Below are 19,939 nucleotides of genomic sequence, written 5' to 3' on the forward strand. Positions count from 1 at the left end.
TTTCGCGTTGTACATGGTCGTATTGGTGGTCGTCTGTTTGACAACACTGACACAGATCAACCTTCAAAAGACAAAGATTTTGAGTCCATATGCTTCCCAGTTTTCGTCGAAAAATTATATTAAGTAGGTTGTACAACTGTACGTCCACCTTGGGTATAATATCAAGCTGGGTAAAGAAAATCAGACTACCGATACGTCTCTTCATCCGTACATCTCTTAAGATTGATTCTAGTTCTAGATCTTGTGTTAGTTCTAGAGATAGTGCTAGTGTACAACTAGACCGAGAACTAGAAACATTCGGGTTTAGCCGCACGTCTTTCAAGACGGCTAAACCCGAATGATTCTAGTTTTAAGTCTTGTGTTAGTTCTAATATAGTGCTAGTACTAAGAGTACTAAGAGTAGTAGTTGTACACTAGCACTATCTCTAGAACTAACACAAGATCTAGAACTAGAATCATTCGAGTTTAGCCGCACGTCTTTCAAGAAGTGCTAGTACTAAGAGTAGTACTAAGAGCACTAGCACTATACTGTCGAAGCTTTCTAGTTCTAAGTCTACTGTTAGTTCTAGTTTTTATTCAATACAGACTTAGATACTAAACTTAGAACTAGAAACAGTCGGATTTAGCCGTTGCCAAGAAAGTTGCTCAATGTTTAGATTTTATGTATACTTAGTAAATTTTTCAGTTATTATATGTTTTTTGTTGTTATTCCAATTATTATTATGGTCAAAAATTTATTTGGTAACCTAAAATGTAATTCTATTTTTTATTTTTTTAATTAGTTTTATTATTTATGTATCCAAGCTTGTTCCATCAGTATCTCGTCTTCTGTCATCATTATTTAGTCTTCTGCTAGTAGTATCTAACTTTCTGCAACTAATATCTAGTCATCTACAAGTAACGGGAGTCTGCCATCAGCATTTAGTCTTCTGCAAGCAGTGTATAGTCTCTTACAATCAGTATCCATCTTCTCCAAGTAGTATCAAAATCACTTACAAGTAGTATTCAGACTTCTGCCATCAGTATCTCGTCTTCTGTCATGATTATCTAGTTTTCTACTAGAAGTATCCAACTTTCTGCATGTAATATCTAATCATCTACTAGTAAGGGAAGTCTGCCATCAGTATTTAGTCTTCTACAAGCAGTATATAATCTCTCGTAATCAGTATCCATCTTCTCCAAGTAGTATCTAATCATCTACAAGAATAGTAACGCTGAATAATAATTAAAACCAAAACTAACTCAAACACTAGACCAAGAATTAGAAGCATTTAGATTTAATCACTAGACCTAGAACAAGAACCATTCGGGGTTAGCCGAACGTCTTTTAAGACGGCTAAACCCGAACGATTCTAGTTCTAGGTCTAATGTTAGTTCTAGTTTTTATTCAAAACAAGTATACAACAATCTATTGTTGAATAACAACAAATACTAGAACTAACACTAGAACTAGAAGCATTCGGGTTTAGCCGAACGTCTCTTAAGACGGCTAAACCCGAATGATTCTAGTTCTAAGTCTTGTGTTAGTTCTAGTTTTTATTCAATACAAATATACAACAATCTAATACCAGCTGAATACCAGTTAAAACTAGAACTAATACTAAACTTAGAATTAACACTAGACCTAGAAATAGAAACATTCGGATTTAGCCGTACGGACAATCGTAAGACAGCTTTCCAAGAAAGTTGCTAAATGTTTAGATTTTGTGTGTATTTAGTAAATTTTGCAGTTATTGTAAGTTTTTTGTTGTTGTTCCAATTATTATTATGGTGAAAAATTTATTTGGTAACCAAAAATATAATTCTATTTTTTATTTTCTTAATTAGTTTTGTTATTTATGTATCCAAGTTTCTGCCATCAGTATCTCGTCTTCCGTCATCATTATTTAGTCTTTTGCTAATAGTATATAACTTTCTGCAAGTAATATCAAATCATCTACAAGTAGTATTCAGACTTCTTCCATCAGTATCCCGTCTTCTGTCATCATTATTTAGTCTTCTGCTAATAGTATCTAACTTTCTGCAAGTAATATCAAATCATCTACAAGTAACGGGAGTCTGCCATCAGCATTTATTCTTCTGCAAGCAATGTATAGTCTCCTACAATCAGTATCCATCTTCTCCAAGTAGTATCAAAATCACTTACAAGTAGTATTCAGACTTCAGTCATCAGTATCTCGTCTTCTGTCATGCTTATATAGTTTTCTACTAGAAGTATCCAACTTTCTGCATGTAATATCTAATCATCTACTAGTAAGGGAAGTCTGCCATCAGTATTTAGTCTTCTACAAGCAGTATATAATCTCTCGTAATCAGTATCCATCTTCTCCAAGTAGTATCTAATTATCTACAAGAATAGTAACGCTGAATAATAATTAAAACCAAAACTAACTCAAACACTAGCCCAAGAATTTAGATTTAATCACTAGACCTAGAACTAGAAGCATTCGGGGTTAGCCGAACGTCTTTTAAGACGGCTAAACCCGAATGATTCTAGTTCTAGGTCTAGTGTTAGTTCTAATTTTAGTTCAATATAAATATACTACAATCTACAGTTAAAACTAGAACTAACACTAGACCACGTAGTTGAATGGGATTGAAAATTTCCAAAATCTTCAAAGCTTTCCAAAATAACATCTCTTCATCTACAAGGATGTTGTATTTTTAGTCCTAATATGAATGTTTTTGATTTAATGTGTAATTATTATTGTAGAGAGATAAATAACAACAATAGAATATAGAAATAGCAACAAACCCTCGAGATTATTTATGGGTTTATAATGATACAAATAAATAACAATGTTGGCTTATTCCGTTAAACAAAATAATATTTAGTTTTGATATAAAAGGATTAGACATTGAATCCTGAGGATAATATATTTATATACATATATATAAATATATTTTTTATTAATTATTATTTATCTACTAATGTTAATAAATGTGTTTGTATTCAATAAGTTATTAAAATAAAAAGTGTTCGTCTTCGAACAAAAAGCACAATCGGAAAGCAAAAGCACCCGAAAAATCCTGTATCCATCATAATATCTGGTGGAGTTTCCTAAAATCCCTACGCTTCAATAATATACACAGGAGGCTCTGGTTGACTTGACGCCTCCGTACTAAAACTCCGCCCCCTTTTTCACTCAAATTACCAATGGTGGGGGTAGAGTGTATTCGATAAGGAATACGTTGCGAAACGCGCATGCGTCAAAATCGTTCGCGATAGGCGGGGCTTAGATAATTAATAAGAGACGGTCTATACTGCACGGTTTGAGTGGGAAAGGGACCCAAACAGAGTATAGAGTGTACACAATCGGAAGCTCTCAGTGGGAGATGGAATGGATCTCGGCCTATAGTCCTATAGTCAGTAGTCGCATGATATATGGAGTAGGTGGACTTAGCGGGGACTAAAACGTAGTCGTGCAAGTGGCCAAGATTAGTTCTTAAAACCGGCGGCCTGTCGAGGATAAGCGCGTTTAAGACTTTTTAATACTTCTGGACCGGGTCCGAGATCTCGTCGCGGATTTTACCACGATTTTCCACGTTTCATTTCGAGTTTTATTAAAAAATATATATATAAAAGTTTTTTTTTTTTGGTATTTCGCGATTGTTTCAACTAAGTATTTTTTTTTTGATTAACAAAAAAACTATTGTGAGTGAGTTATTATTTATTTATACAAAATTGTTTCATTTTGTTCTTTTTTTTTTGGATACATCTACTAAAAGTAAGTTTATAAATAAAAATTATATATAAATATTTATAATAATATATATTTATTATAGATATTTCTAACTTAATTAATTATATAATACAACGATGCAGATATTATTCATTTTATTTATTTTATGTATCATTTTATTCATTTAATTTTTTTATGGTCTTTTATTATAACAAAAATTATAACTAAAAAAAATCTTGTTCTACAACAAAATTGGTCATTTTTGCTATATTTTTTTGGGTATCGCTTTTCTTTTATCAGATAAGCAAGAATTTACAACGAGCTTATCTCCCAAAAAAATATAAAGCATAAAATAAAAAGAGAGTTGAGAAGCGTCGGTAAAAGAATAGAGACAAAAATTTTAATTTATCGCCTTTAATTGAATACCGATAAATTAAATTCAATAAATGATGGTTTTATGGCACCGATTGTTATTAGAACAAAGTAGCTGGGTTTTATTTATCAATAAGTTAATAAATTACTTGGGTTGTTGGAGTTTCGTAGGCGTGGTACTACAAATTAGTGAGAAGCATTCGCGTTTTAGGGGTGGGGTGGTTCTAAAGCGGTCCGAAAGCTCGCGGCTTAGTGGTCTGAAAGCTCCGGTACCGTCGGACGTCCGCGCGCGACTCTGAATCTACCACCACCGCCGAGCCGTCGGCTTAAAGTCTCCACCCGAAGCTTGTGGCTTTTTTCCTAAAACCCCCCGACCCGGTGAGCTTTTGAGCTTCACCAAAAACCCACCTGAATCCTTGAAAGCTCTCTCGCGGTGTGATTTTATTATTTTTTTTCCCCATTCAACAAACACCTGTTTTTTTTATCTTTTCTCATTCCCTTTTTTTACATTTCAATTTTCTAATGTTTCTAGAAACGAAAAAAGAAAAACTTTATGAAATCATAGTGACCGTATCGAAATTCTTACCGTTAGAATGGAACGAATGGAGTCGCTAAATGACCCATCGTTGTGCCTTCAAGACTTGGTTACTGGCGTTTCAACGAGTTCGGCTAATTCTGATTTACACGGGCATCACCACCCCATGGTTGATGCGGTTTCTTCGGCCGTTTCAGTTAGTTCTGCCATTAGTGGTATCATGACCGGAAGTAGTTCAGTTTTGGGACATCACGTTACTTCGCACGATCATCATCATCACGGAGTCGTTCCCCACACCCCATCGTTACATCACGAACCGTTGGAGAAACTAAAACGTGGTGAGTATCTTCCAATTCATAAATCTACAACACAAAAATTTTTAAATTACACGAAAAATCATTCAAATGAGTCCTAAATTATTTTTAAAACACCACAAATACTATCGAGTTTTTTATAACAAAGTTAACGTTTACAAAATAAACGTAATTTTTTAATGTGATCTTATTAAACTTCATCAAGGCTTTAAATTAAGGTGGAAAAATTAATATCAACCTCAGAAACTTCAATTCAACTTGATGGAACTTTGATATAATTAATCCGCAAAATTTAACTTCATTCTTTAATCGAAAATATTAAAGGAATAATTTCAATAAAATATACTACTGCATTTTATGGCACATTATTAACGATTAAAAATCAAATTTGAATCAAAATTAATTAATTTCAAAAAATTCTTAATCTACATAAAAAATCTTTATAGTTATCTTTAAAAACAAGCGAGATATCGCTAATTCAAAAATAACGATCTTCAGTTGTTTTTTAGGTTAATCGAATAATATCTCAGTTGTTTTTTAAAATAATCGCGTCATGTTTGGACTTATTTTACAGGATTTTTCATTCTCTTTAAGTTGGAATCATTAAAATTACTAAAAAGTCAATTTGAAGAAAAACGTCAAAAATTAATTTTGATTAAAAAAGATTAATTTTAAATAATGCTTAATCTACATAAAAAATCCTATAAAATGAGCCCAAACACTTTATAGTTATCTTTAAAAACAACCGAGATATTACTAATTCAAAAATAACGATCTTCAGTTGTTTTTTAAGTTATTCGAATAATATCTCAGTTATTTTTAAAGATAATCACGTCATGTTTGGACTTATTTTAAAGGATTTTTCATTCTCTTTATGTTGGTATCATTAGAATTAATAAAAAGATAATTTGAAGAAAAACGCCAAAATTAAATTTTGAATAAAAATGACTAATTCCAATAAATTTCTAATCTATATAAAAAATGCTATAAAATGAGCCCAAACACTTTGTAGTTATCTTTAAAAACAACCGAGATATCGCTAATTCAAAAATAACGATCTTCATTTGTTTTTTAGATTAATCGAATAATATCTCAGTTGTTTTTAAAGATAATCGCGCCATGTTTGGACTTATTTTAAAGGATTCTTCATTCTTTTTATGTTGGTATCATTAAAATTAATAAAAAGGTAATTTGAAGATAACCGCCAAATATTAATTTTGAATAAAAAAGATTAATTCTAAAAAATTTTTAATCTACATAAAAAATTTTATAAAATGAGCCGAAACACTTTATAGTTATCTTTAAAAACAGCCGAGATATCGCTAATTCAAAAATAACGATCTTCAGTTGTTTTTTAGGTTAGTCGAATAATATCTCAGTTGTTTTTGAAGATAATCACGCCATGTTTGGACTTATTTTAAAGGATTTTTCATTCTCTTTGTGTTGGAATCATTAAAATTAATAAAAAATTAATTTGAAGATAACCGTCAAATATCAATTTTGTATAAAAAAAATTAATTCTAAATAATTCTTAATCTACATAAAAAATGCTATAAAATGAGCCCAAACACTTTGTAGTTATCTTCAAAAACAAGCGAGATACCACTAATTCAAAAATAACGATCTTCAGTTGTTTTTTAGGTTATTCGAATAATATCTCAGTTGTTTTTAAAGATAATCACGTCATGTTTGGACTTATTTTAAAGGATTTTTCATTTTCTTTATGTTGGTATCATTAAAATTAATAAAAAATTAATTTGAAGATAACCGTGAAATATCAATTTTGTATAAAAAAATTAATTCTAAATAATTCTTAATCTACATAAAAAATGCTATAAAATGAGGCCAAACACTTTGTAGTTATCTTCAAAAACAAGCGAGATATCACTAATTCAAAAATAACGATCTTCAGTTGTTTTTTAGGTTATTCGAATAATATCTCAGTTGTTTTTAAAGATAATCACGTCATGTTTGGACTTATTTTAAAGGATTTTTCATTTTCTTTATGTTGGTATCATTAAAATTTTGAAAAAATTAATTTGAAGATAACAGTCAAATATTAATTTTGTATAAAAAAGATTAATTCTAAAAAATTCTTAATCTACATAAAAGATGCTATAAAATGAGCCCAAACACTTTGTAGTTATCTTTAAAAACAACCGAGATATCGCTAATTCAAAAATAACGATTTTCAGTTGTTTTTTAGGTCATTCGAATAATATCTCAGTTGTTTTTTAAGATAATCACGTCATGTTTGTACTTATTTTAAAGGATTTTTCATTCTCTTTATGTTGGTATCATTAAAATTAATAAAAAATTAATTTGAAGATAACCGTCAAATATCAATTTTGTATAAAAAAAATTAATTCTAAAAAATTTATAATCTACATAAAAAATGCTATAAAATGAGCCCAAACACTTTGTAGTTATCTTTAAAAACAACCGAGATATCGCTAATTCAAAAATAACGATCTTCAGTTGTTTTTTAGGTTATTTGCATGATATCTCAGTTGCTTTTAAAGATAATCACGTCATGTTTGGACTTATTCTACAGGATTTTTCATTCTCTTTATGTTGATATCATTGAAATTAACAAAAAAATTAATTTGAAGAAAACTGTCAAATATTAATTTTGAATGAAAAAGCTTAATTCTAAAAAATTCTTAATCTATATAAAAAGTGCTACAAAATGAGCCCAAACATGTTATAGTTATCTTTAAAAACAACCGAGATATCGCTAATTCAAAAATAACGATCTTCAGTTGTTTTTTAGGTTATCGAATGATATCTCAGTTGTTTTTAAAGATAATCACGTCATGTTTGGACTTATTTTAAAGGATTTTTCATTCTCTTCATGATGATATCATTAGAATTAATAAAAAATTAATTTGAAGATAACCGTCAAATATTAATGTTGTATAAAAAAAGATTAATTCTAAAAAATTCTTAATCTACATAAAAAATGCTATAAAATGAGCCCAAACACTTTATGGTTATCTTCAAAAACAAAGGTTGAATGGGTGATATTCAAAAGAATGACGATCCTCAGTTGTTTTTACGTTATTTCAGTGATATCTCGGTTATTTTTTGAGATAAACACATCGAGTTTGGACTTATTTTAAAGGATTTTTCATTCTCTTTATGCTGATATCATCAGATTTAATAAAAAATTAATTTGAAGAAAAACGTCAAATATTAGTTTTGAATAAAAAAGATTAATTCCAAAAAATTCTTAATCTACATGAAAAACCCTACAAAATGAGCCCAAACACTTTATACTTTTCTTTAAAAACGTCCGAGATACGCTAATTTAAAAAATAACGATCTTCGATTGTTTTTTAAGTTGTTCCAATGATATGTCAGTCATTTTTTGAGATAATCACGTCGTGTTTGGACTTATTTTAAAGCATTTTTCATTCTTTTTACGTTGATATCATTAAAATCAAAAAATTTATAGAAAAACGTCAAATATTAATTTTGAAAAACTCAAAAATATTCTTAATCTACATAAAAAATCGTATTTAATGAGCCCAAACACTTTATAATTACCTTTAAAAACAACCGAGATAGGGTTATCTTAAATTTTACGATCGTCGATTGTTTTTTAAGGTATTCCGGTGATATCTTTGTTATTTTTTGAGATAACCCGGTCGTGTTTGGGCTCGTTTCAAAGTATTTGCGATTTTCTTTAAGATTTTAAGCGCGAAATTAAATTTATTTCAAACTATATTTACCGATTATCAAAAATGTGTCAAAATCGGAAAAATAAAAATATTTTTCTTTCGATTTATTGAAAAAACCGTTTCGATATCTTATCGCTTCGTATGCGTATCGATACGTAGACGATTTTTTCGATTTATACTATCACAAAGGTTATAAATCTTTCAGAAATATGTAAACATAATAAAAGTTGGTGCTGTATAGTTTTTATAAATAATAATTTTCTTTTTAAGTTTTGTCGATGTTGTTTCATGACACTCCTTAACTGATTAAAGTGTGTATAAAATCGTTTAATTACGATTACGAACGTTCCCGGTAGCGAAACGATTCTTTTTTACGATCCCTTTTGACTAAGTACCGCTCGAAAAGTGATAAGGAATGAGTTCTAATCGATAATTGCGTCCATAAACGTCTGATAAAATGATAGATATCGTTTATCTGATCTTAGAAATTTATTAACGTTACGTGTAAAAGTAATTTTTAATTTTTTTTCAATATTCAGACGTTATTTTTTAATATTTTTTATCGATTTCAAGTAAAACGAAAAAAAAAAGGATTATTGACATTTTCGTACCAAGAAAATAAATAAACAAACAACTTAATCGAGTGATTAATCAAAAATGAGGGTTCTGACGTGTCAGATCAGAGGCGGCTCGTGTTAAAAGGGTCGCCGACTTGGTTTCAAATCGAAGAAATGGGGGCACAAACACCTTTTTTTTAGATAACTCAGAAGAATCGATAACGAATTTATTTTTTTGGTTATATTGTTCTATTAATATCGTTTAAAAGTGAAAGAGTTTTGAGGAAGTTGGGATGAAAAGAGAAAGTTGGCGAACTCCGGGCCTTTATAATTCGAATTAGGCGACCATTATCCCGATACCGGGATCATCCTGCATTAAGAGTAAACCCCACCGTTAATGAATCAAGTCACCTTAACCGCTTCCAAAGCTCAGTAATCGTAGTAGTACTATCATTGAGAGAGGAAAGCTTTTCTCGAGTTCAATTGATTCAATCTTTCTTATTTTGGGAAATATAAATACAGTAAAACTCGATTTGGGGTTAGAACTGATTCTGATATCAAATTGAAGCTGAAATGTTCCTTTTTAAAATGATATATGAAACATGATAGGTTGAATAATAAAAATTCTATGATAAAGAAGGGGTTGCAATTTTATGTTGTTAATTTAATCTCAAAACGTCAAAAATGCCGAGTTTTAAAAAATCGTGGAAGGCTTATTTATGGAAATTAAGAAATGATTTTGATGTCAAATTGAAGCTGAAACGTTCCTCTTTAAAATGATATATAAAACATGATAGGTTGAAAAATAAAAATTCTTTGATAAAGGGGTTGCAATTTTATGTTGTCAACTTAATATCAAAACGTCAAAAAAAGCCGAGTTTTAAAAAATCGTGGAAGGGTTATTTATGGAAATTAAGAAGTGATTTTGATATCAAAATGAAGCTGAAACGTCCCTCTTTAAAATGATATATAAAACATGATAGGTTGAATAATAAGAATTCTATGATAAAGGGGTTGCAATTTTATGTTGTCAACTTAATATCAAAACGTCAAACAAAGCCGAGTTTTAAAAAATCGTGGAAGGGTTATTTATGGAAATTAAGAAGTGATTTTGATATCAAAATGAAGCTGAAACGTCCCTCTTTAAAATGATATATAAAACATGATAGGTTGAATAATAAAAATTCTGTGATAAAGGGGTTGCAATTTTATGTTGTCAATTTTACCTCAAAACGTCAAAAATGCCGAGTTTCAAATAATCGTGGAAGGGTTATTTATTGAAATTAAGAAGTGATTTTGACATCAAATTGAAGTTGAAACGTTCCTCTTTAAAATGATATATAAAACATGATAGGTTGAATAATAAAAATTCTATGATAAAGGGGTTGCAATTTTATGTTGTCAACTGAATATCAAAACGTCAAAAAAAGCCGAGTTTTAAAAAATCGTGGAAGGGTTATTTATGGAAATTAAGTAGTGATTTTGATATCAAAATGAAGCTGAAACGTCCCTCTTTAAAATGATATATAAAACATGATAGGTTGAATAATAAAAATTCTATGATAAAGGGGTTGCAATTTTATGTTGTCAATTTTACCTCAAAACGTCAAAAATGCCGAGTTTCAAATAATCGTGGAAGGGTTATTTATTGAAATTAAGAAGTGATTTTGACATCAAATTGAAGTTGAAACGTTCCTCTTTAAAATGATATATAAAACATGATAGGTTGAATAATAAAAATTCTTTGATAAAGGGGTTGCAATTTTATGTTGTCAACTTAATATCAAAACGTCAAAAAAAGCCGAGTTTTAAAAAATCGTGGAAGTGTTATTTATGGAAATTAAGATGTGATTTTAATATCAAAATGAAGCTGAAACGCCCCTCTTTAAAATGATATATAAAACATGATAGGTTGAATAATAAAAATTCTATGATAAAGGGGTTGCAATTTTATGTTGTCAATTTTACCTCAAAACGTTAAAAATGCCGAGTTTCAAATAATCGTGGAAGTGTTATTTATGGAAATTAAGAAGTGATTTTGATATTAAATTGAAGCTGAAACTTTCCTCTTTAAAATGATATATAAAACATGATAGGTTGAATAATAAAATTTTTTTGATAAAAGGCTTACAATTTTATGTTGTCAACTTAATATCAAAACTAGATGAGGGAGTTTCATCCATATTGACCAGTTATTTTTTTTTATATGCTATAAATTCAATAAAAAGCAATACTTTTTCTGGTCTTTTTCAATTTATTCTCTAACCGGTTTCGGCTTACGCCATCATCAGATACATTAGTGCCCGTCAATCCTAATTTTATAGCATTGTTTTATATTTTAACTTTTAACGTGAGCTTTAATGTGTTTATATTTACAATTTTAACTTGTATACCTTTGTGATGCCGTTTATATGAACAACTAAATGGAAAATAAGTTGCTAAAATCTAATCTATATTTGTAATGTCTCTAATGATGGCGTAAGCCGAAACCGGTTAAACAATAAATTGAAAAAGACCAGAAAAAGTATTGCTTTTTATTGAATTTATATTATAATATCAAAACGTCAAAAAAAGCCGAGTTTTAAAAAATCGTGGAAAGGTTATTTATGGAAATTAAGAAGTGATTTTGATATCAAATTGAAGCTGAAACGTTCCTCTTTAAAATGATATATAAAACATGATAGGTTGAGCAATAAAAATTCCTTAATAATAAAAGGTTTGCAATTTTATGTTATCAAGTTAATATCAAAACGTCAAAAAAAGCCGAGTTTTAAAAAATCGTGGAAGGGTTATTTATGGAAATTAAGAACTGATTTTGATATGAAATCAAAGCTGAAACATTCCTCTTTAAAATGATATATAAAACATAATAGGTTGAATAATAAAAATTCTATGATAAAAGGGTTGCAATTTTATGTTATCAACTTAACCTCAAAACGTCAAATATAGGTGAGTTTTAAAAAATCGTGGAAGGATTATTTATAGAAATTAAGAAGTGATTTTGATATCAAATTGAAGCTGAAACGTTCCTCTTTATAATGATATATAGAACATGATAGGTTGAATAATAAAAATTCCATGATAAAAGGCTTGCAATTTTATGTTGATAACTTAATATCAAAACGTCAAAAAAAGCCGAGTTTTAAAAAATTGTAGAAGGGTTATTTCTGGAAATTAAGAAGTGATTTTGATATCAAATGAAAGCTGAAATGTCCCTCTTTAAAATGATATATGAATCATGATAGGTTGAATAATAAAAATTTCGAGATAAAGGACTTGCAATTTTATGTTGTCAACTTAACCTCAAAACGTCAAAAAAAACCGAGTTTTAAAAAATCGTGGAAGGGTTATTTATGAATATTAAGAAATGGTTTTGGTATCAAATCAAAGCTGAAATGTCCCTCTTTAAAATGATATATGAAATATGATAGGTTGAATAATAAAAATTCTTTGATTTCTTATGTCTAGTTTTAGTTCAATACAAATATACTACACAGAGAGAAATTTATGCTTGAGTCAAGCATATTACTCTTAATTCAAATAAATGATTTGTTTGTATATCCGCAAAAATAAGATAATCTTAAACCAAGAATCGGCGTAAAATCTTGTACCACAAAGATGAATATTCTTAATTTTCAAAAGTTAATTATTCTTAATTTTAAATCGTTTTATTTCGCTTTCCAACGATATCACTACAATGTGCACTACAATAAATATACTAAACTACAGTGACCACTGTGACCAAACTCAGTCTTCACTTCGAAATGAGCACAACAAGATTAAACGTGTTTAAAGTCGGTTGATCGTAGGTTCGACTTATCAAGAAAATCAGATTTTTTAACCAACTTTTTCTTGTTTTAAAATTATTCCCTTTTTCTTAGTTTAAAAATCATCTAGTCTCACTTATAGAATACTTTTACTATTTTACACTCACAAAATAATATGCTTGTTTCAAGTAAACTAAACCAAGAAACATATATTCTTGACTCCAAGAATATTTTCCTCTCTGTGTACAATCTAGCGCTGAACAACAGTTAAAACTGGAACTAACACTAGACCTAGAACTAGAAACATTCTAGAATCTTTCTAGTTCTAGGTCTAGTGTTAGTTCTAGTTTTAATTCAATAAATATAACAACCAAGCGTAATCTAGTGCTAATTAGTGCTACCTAGCACTGTCACTAGAACTAACACAAGACCTAGAACTTGAAAAATTCAGGTTTAGCCATCTTGAGAGACGTTCCGTTATTTAGTTCAATAAAAATATACAACAATCTAGCGCCGTATAACAATTAAAACGTCAAAAAGGCCGAGTTGAATGATTTTAGTAGAATTAGAAAGATGCTCATATTTCGTTTATTTTTGAAATTAGAGAAATGAGGTTGATACGTTCTTAAGACACTTTTTTAAGTAGAATATACTGCCGTTGAAAAGTTTTAAACATACTTGATGATTTTTGAGATACAACACAAAGTTGTGTTTTTTAAATACAAACTGTACTTGATCATGATGTTACTGAAAAGAGCATATCTTTAGCTTTCCAATGATGTATTGTATGGAATCGTATTGAATTGTAGAGATCAAAATATTAAAAATTAAAACTACACTATTATAAAACTACGTTGTTCAAATAAAACTTAGAAAACTATCAGAACAGAAATATATAGTAAAATTGTAATGTAAAAAGACATTAAAAATTGACACCACAGCAACTCAACCATAACGACGACCAGTTATGAAAGGAATAAATAAACAGGTTATACATTTTTTGAAGACATAAATTTTATAAAGTATCTGTTGTTATTAAATTCTGTTATTTCGTTAAGAATTAGATTTTCTTTGTATCTTTTATGCTTAAAAATCTGGAACTCTTAAGTTAGGTCTAGCTCTCTCGATTTATTTATTCTTTTTATTAGGTGTATATTGTTAATGCTAGAATTGTGGTTTTCATTTTTCAAATTTTTACAAAAAGTGGATGAGCTCCTAGATAAATGTTGCCTATATAATGATTAATGATTGTCCTATATATTAATAATTTAGTGCAATCTTCACAGGTAATTTTATAGAGTCCACTTAACTCTAGATTGTCGAATTTGTGGTTTGTGTTAATTAACTGCTGACTGTAATGCAATAATTTTGACATTTGTAATGAGGGTAAACGAATGTTTCTAGTTCTAGGTATAGTGTTAGTTCTAGTTTTAGTTCAAGAAAAATATAAAACATTGTAATATCTTATTCTAACTAGCGCTAGTTGCAATAGTTGACCAAGCACTATGCAAGTTCCAGAAAATAAGGAAGAACATAGAACAACCTTGAACCACCAATCCTAGCAGAAAAGTGTTTCCGTTAACTTCATCTTACATTCATATCAATCTACAAAAGAAATGGTTGAGGTAACAAAAGAAACACTTTGTCGCAGAGCTTCCTCATTATGAGCAAATATTAAGGTACAATGTCAAACTTTAAGAGAAGATACAAGTACAAGTTTAACTGATTTTGAATGATTTTATTAGAATTAGAAAGATTTTGGTTAAGCCGTCTTAAAAAATGTACGACTTAGTATAATTTATTTATGTTTTTACTAAAAAAAATCTTTTTCACCCCCCAAAAAATAACACATTGAGTCACGTCCTTTTTTTTAAGTGTAAAATCATAGGTATTTTTTGTTTTACTTACCCCCTTTTTTATCATTCTAAAAATATCCATTCGCGACAACGAACCTTATGGTTACTTGAAAATTTCTGACTAAGATTATAGTTTGATGCTCGCCACGATGCCGACATCACGTTGCTCCCTAATCGCATAATCCTCCCTTCCTTTCGTGGGTTTTTAGGAAGTCATCAATTAGTGCGCGCTAGCTATAACATGCCTCCAGGTGGATCCGCCGTAAAGAGATCCTGATCCTTCGACATCAAAGGTCGGATTACGTTCCGGGACCCCGCGGATTACCATCGTTTCGAAAATTTATATTTAGATATCCTAAAAATATTCAAATTATTTAAAAACGTTTCAAAATACAACCCTAATAATAATAATAAAAAAAAATAATAATAATCCATCAATTTTATTACGCCTCTCTGAATTTCGCAACCCTTGCGTAAAAAATCGCGCCGTGAGAACGTTGCAAGTGTCAAAAGCGATCCTCCTCAACGCGTTATGACAAGGCGCCCACCCAAAACGAACCCCCCTTCTTCTGTCCCATAGATTAGAACGTTATTCCACCCCGTCAATGCCGTTCATATAAACCCCCACTTCGCGAACCGCATATAAATCGACCACCGCGAAAATTCCTCCCCAAAAAGCAACGATTAGATTTATCATTCGGTTTGGTCCGCTGTGTGAATACTTCCAGCTAACACATATTGAATATCAGTCGAAACGAGAACGAGAAGAGTGGGAGGGTGCCAAAAAGGGCTGAGAAGATATCGTTCCTCCGTGTAGTTTAGGGGCATTACAAAATTAATGGGTATTGTTTAGATTTTTGAATGAGGGGGCAATTATAACGGGTCAACCAGAAAATAGATCCGTGGGGGGATGAAAGAAACATGTGTATTTAGGGGTGGTGAAGTTTATTATGTTATAGAAATTTTATTTGGTGAGGGGGTTCTTTTACGAATCATTTTGCTTCTTTTTCTACTAATTTTCTTATATTAACTTACAATTATAATAAATTTAATAACAATTAAATCCACAAAGTGCCATCTATCGGCGAATAGAATCCCAATAGCATATTTCAATCAGTTCAAAATACTTCCAGTATATTACTGAGATGATTTTGCTTCGAATGTAACCTATGTTTGAAAGACTTAATAAGTAGCAATATTGTCAGATCTGATGGTGTCAAATCTCTACGATTAGAGTCAAGAATACTCCTTGCAATACTCTATACCTTAGATACTTCTACTCCTGCAACTGTGATGCAAGTAACTTTGCCTTTTGTTTCGATAAGCTCAAATCACGGATTAAATCACTTGGTTCATCTTACGTTATTAAATGCTTGCTAGGAATTTTCACTTACATCTGGATAAACTGACAATGGATCACTACTCGTAAGTGGAACAAACTTGGACATTGACGATACATCATGATATTTGTATCATATTTTGTTGTTTTTGTTTAATTAAAGATCAGTTTTGAAAGCACAAAAAAGCTTTACATATTATTTCTCTTAATTGTTAATGAATCAGGTTTGACGTCTTTAAAAACTGCACAGTTTTTGTGGCGATGTGAAGAACACATCTACTCTCTATATAAAGCTAGATATTGCTTATAATAGACCAGAAACATTTTAAACTGAATTTCTATACAAAGTCTTCCAAAATCGTTTACTCCAAGTGCAGTTAAACTTGTACTTGTACCTTCTGTTAAAGTTTGGCATTGTACCTTAATATTTGCTCATAATGAGAAAGCTCTGGAAGTAAAGAAACTCTGCGACAAAGTGTTTCTTTTGTTACCTTAACCATTTCTTTTGTAGATTGATATGAATGTAAGATGAAATTAACGGAAACGGTTTTTCTGCTAGCGATGGTGGTTCAAGGTTGTTCTATTTTCTTTCTTATTTTCTGGAACTTGCATAGTTGCTTGGTCAACTATTGCAACTAGTGCTATTTTCGAATTTTCCTTAAATTGGTGATATTTCCACAAGGATGTTTCAAAAAATTAATTGTATAGCGAATTTTGAAAATTATCGATGAAAATTGCAACATTGAAAATTTTATCAAAACTTCAAATATTGTTTTTTCAAAAACTAAAAGTTATTTTTCAAAACGGGTTGGTTCATTGGAAAGAGAACACTTTTATTAACACTTTGGGAAATTTTCATACTCATATTCCAAGAAATCGATTTTATACGAATTATTAAAACTTAATCGGCGAAACTTGCAAAATTCGAAAAAATTTTCAATTATTTCAAAAATTTATTTCTCAAGAACTAAAAGTGATTTTTCAAAACGACTTGTTGCATTAAAAAGAGGATACTTTGATTAATAATTGGCGATATTTCCACAAGAATCTTTCAAGAATTTAATTTTATAGCGAATTTTGGAAATTATCGATGAAAATTGCAGCATCGAAAATTTTATCAAAACTTCAAATATTATTTTTTCAAAAACTAAAAGTTATTTTTCAAAATGGGTTGGTTCATTGGAAAGAGGACACTTTTATTAACATTTTATGAAATTTTTATATTCATATTCCAAGAAATCGATTTTATACGAATTATTAAAACTTAATCGGCGAAACTTGCAAAATTCGAAAAAATTTTCGATTATTTCAAAAATTTATTTCTCAAGAACTAAAAGTGATTTTTCAAAACGACTTGTTGCATTAAAAAGAGGATACTTTTATTAATAATTGGCGATGTTTCCACAAGAATCTTTCAAGAATTTAATTTTATAGCGAATTTTGGAAATTATCGATGAAAATTGCAACATCGAAAATTTTATCAAAACTTCAAATATTATTTTTTCAAAAACTAAGTTATTTTTCAAAATGGGTTAGTTCATTGGAAAGAGGACACTTTTATTAACATTTTATGAAATTTTTATACTCATATTCCAAGAAATGGATTTTATACGAATTTTTGAAACTTAATCGGCGAAAATTACAAAATTCGAAAAAATTGTAGATTATTTCAAAAATTTTTTTCTCAAGAACTAAAAGTGATTTCTCAAAACGACTTGTTGCATTAAAAAGAGGATACTTTGATTAATAATTGGCGATGTTTCCACAAGAATCTTTCAAGAATTTAATTTTATAGCGAATTTTGGAAATTATCGATGAAAATTGCAGCATCGAAAATTTTATCAAAACTTCAAATATTATTTTTTCAAAAACTAAAAGTTATTTTTCAAAATGGGTTGGTTCATTGGAAAGAGGACACTTTTATTAACATTTTATGAAATTTTTATATTCATATTCCAAGAAATCGATTTTATACGAATTATTAAAACTTAATCGGCGAAACTTGCAAAATTCGAAAAAATTTTCGATTATTTCAAAAATTTATTTCTCAAGAACTAAAAGTGATTTTTCAAAACGACTTGTTGCATTAAAAAGAGGATACTTTGATTAATAATTGGTGATATTTCCACAAGAATCTTTCAAGAATTTAATTTTATAGCGAATTTTGGAAATTATCGATGAAAATTGCAACATCGAAAATTTGATCAAAACTTCAAATATTATTTTTTCAAAAACTAAAAGTTATTTTTCAAAACGGGTTTGTTCATTGGAAAGAGGACATTTTTATTAACACTTTGGGAAATTTTAATACTCATGTTTCAAGAAATCGATTTTATACGAATTATTAAAATTTAATCGGAGAAAATTAAATAATTTGAAAAAAATTTATTTCTCAAAAACTAGAAGTGATTTTTCAAAACGGCTTTTTGCATTAAAAAGAGGACACTTTAATTAATAATTGGTGATATTTCCACAAGCATCCTTCAAGAAATTAATTTTATAGCGAATTTTAAAAGTTATCGATCAAAATTTTATCAAAACTTCAAATATTGTTTACTCAAAAACTAAAAGTTATTTTTCAAAACGGGTAGGTTCATTGGAAAAAGGACGCTTTTATTAACATTTTGAGAAATTTTCATACTTATATTCCAAGAAGTGGGTTAATTAGGTTTAACGTCTTTGAAAATTGCATAGTTTTTGTGGTGATATGATATCGATGTTGTGCCTCGGCTTTAATATAACACTCATACTTCAAAACCATTCAGGTTTTTTATCAATTTGGTAAGAATATTTTGCTTCGAGTCTTAATCTATTTGAGATATCAAACTAAAATAATGACTCAACAAATTATGAACGAAATTTGCAATAAGTGAAACACGACCATGTTAAAGACTAATAATGTTGATAAATATAGATATTATAAATTTGTGTGGATCGTTCGTTTTGTAATTTATGACGCCGTCATCGTTTTATGACCCCAACATTCGGCTGTAAAACGTTTATAATATTTGCCGAGCTCTCTGAAAATGGCTCAATATGAGACAAGGCTCCTGATTATATTTGAGGTAATACATTTCAACTAAAAAAAAAAACATATTTAAAAATTTAACATTGCGCTCTTATCATATCTAATAATACAGAATACTACGACAGTTTGAAATTAAAACTTTAAAAACATGGGTGTAATAAAATAATTATTACTCAACTGTTACCAGACGCGTTTTGAAATTTCTACAAATAATAAATACGAAAGAAAGAGAAATGAAATGAAATTTAACGTGACAACAATTTGATTGTGTAAATGTTTTAAACTATAGTTTGGAATAGGTTTTAAAGGTAATCCATCGAGTACCGGAAGTTAATGCCGCCGTTAATCTTTCTATATACACCGCGGATCTAATGGCAAACACACGGATTTCGCGCGGTGTAAATATTACATACACGGTAAATTCTCTACGCGCCGTGCGTCGTTAAAGCATTTATATATTTGCTGTTGTTGTTGAAAACACATCGAAATTGTTCTCTCTCCCTTTTCTGTTACACGTGTATTGTAGCACCACTCTGCGTGTTTGATGAACATTTATTGGAATGCAATACCCGCAATTTATTATTTTATTAAATAAACGATTACCAAAACATATTTATTATTTTTTGCAAAAATAAATTTTTATTGTTACGTATTTAAAGACTTATCGAAACTAATAAAATGAAATCTGACGATAATCCGATTGGTTCTGACGTTAAACTAATATTATTTCGCGCATTATGCCACGGTATGTAGTACGTTCAAATTCATTAACGGAGGGGGGTCTCGTTCAATAAATCTCACCGTT

At 29.5% G+C, this 19,939-nt stretch overlaps 1 protein-coding gene across 4 annotated transcripts in view; it reads left to right on the forward strand.

Moving 5' to 3' along the window:
- LOC111418262 (pituitary homeobox homolog Ptx1) overlaps positions 1-19,939 on the forward strand; it is a 63,591-nt gene that overhangs the window by 18,513 nt on the left and 25,139 nt on the right. For 2 of the 4 annotated variants that reach the window (XM_071195414.1, XM_071195417.1), the window contains exons 1-2: positions 3,400-3,728; positions 4,588-4,928. In XM_071195414.1, coding sequence (XP_071051515.1) covers positions 4,649-4,928 — 280 coding nt within the window. In that variant the 5' untranslated portion in view covers positions 3,400-3,728; positions 4,588-4,648. Of the gene's footprint in view, positions 1-3,399; positions 3,729-4,587; positions 4,929-19,939 lie in introns of those variants that run through there. The other 2 variants (XM_071195416.1, XM_071195415.1) reach the window with 2 other exon arrangements.

Source organism: Onthophagus taurus, chromosome 3 (genome assembly GCF_036711975.1).
Source record: "Onthophagus taurus isolate NC chromosome 3, IU_Otau_3.0, whole genome shotgun sequence".
Classification (NCBI taxonomy): Eukaryota; Metazoa; Arthropoda; class Insecta; order Coleoptera; family Scarabaeidae; genus Onthophagus; species Onthophagus taurus.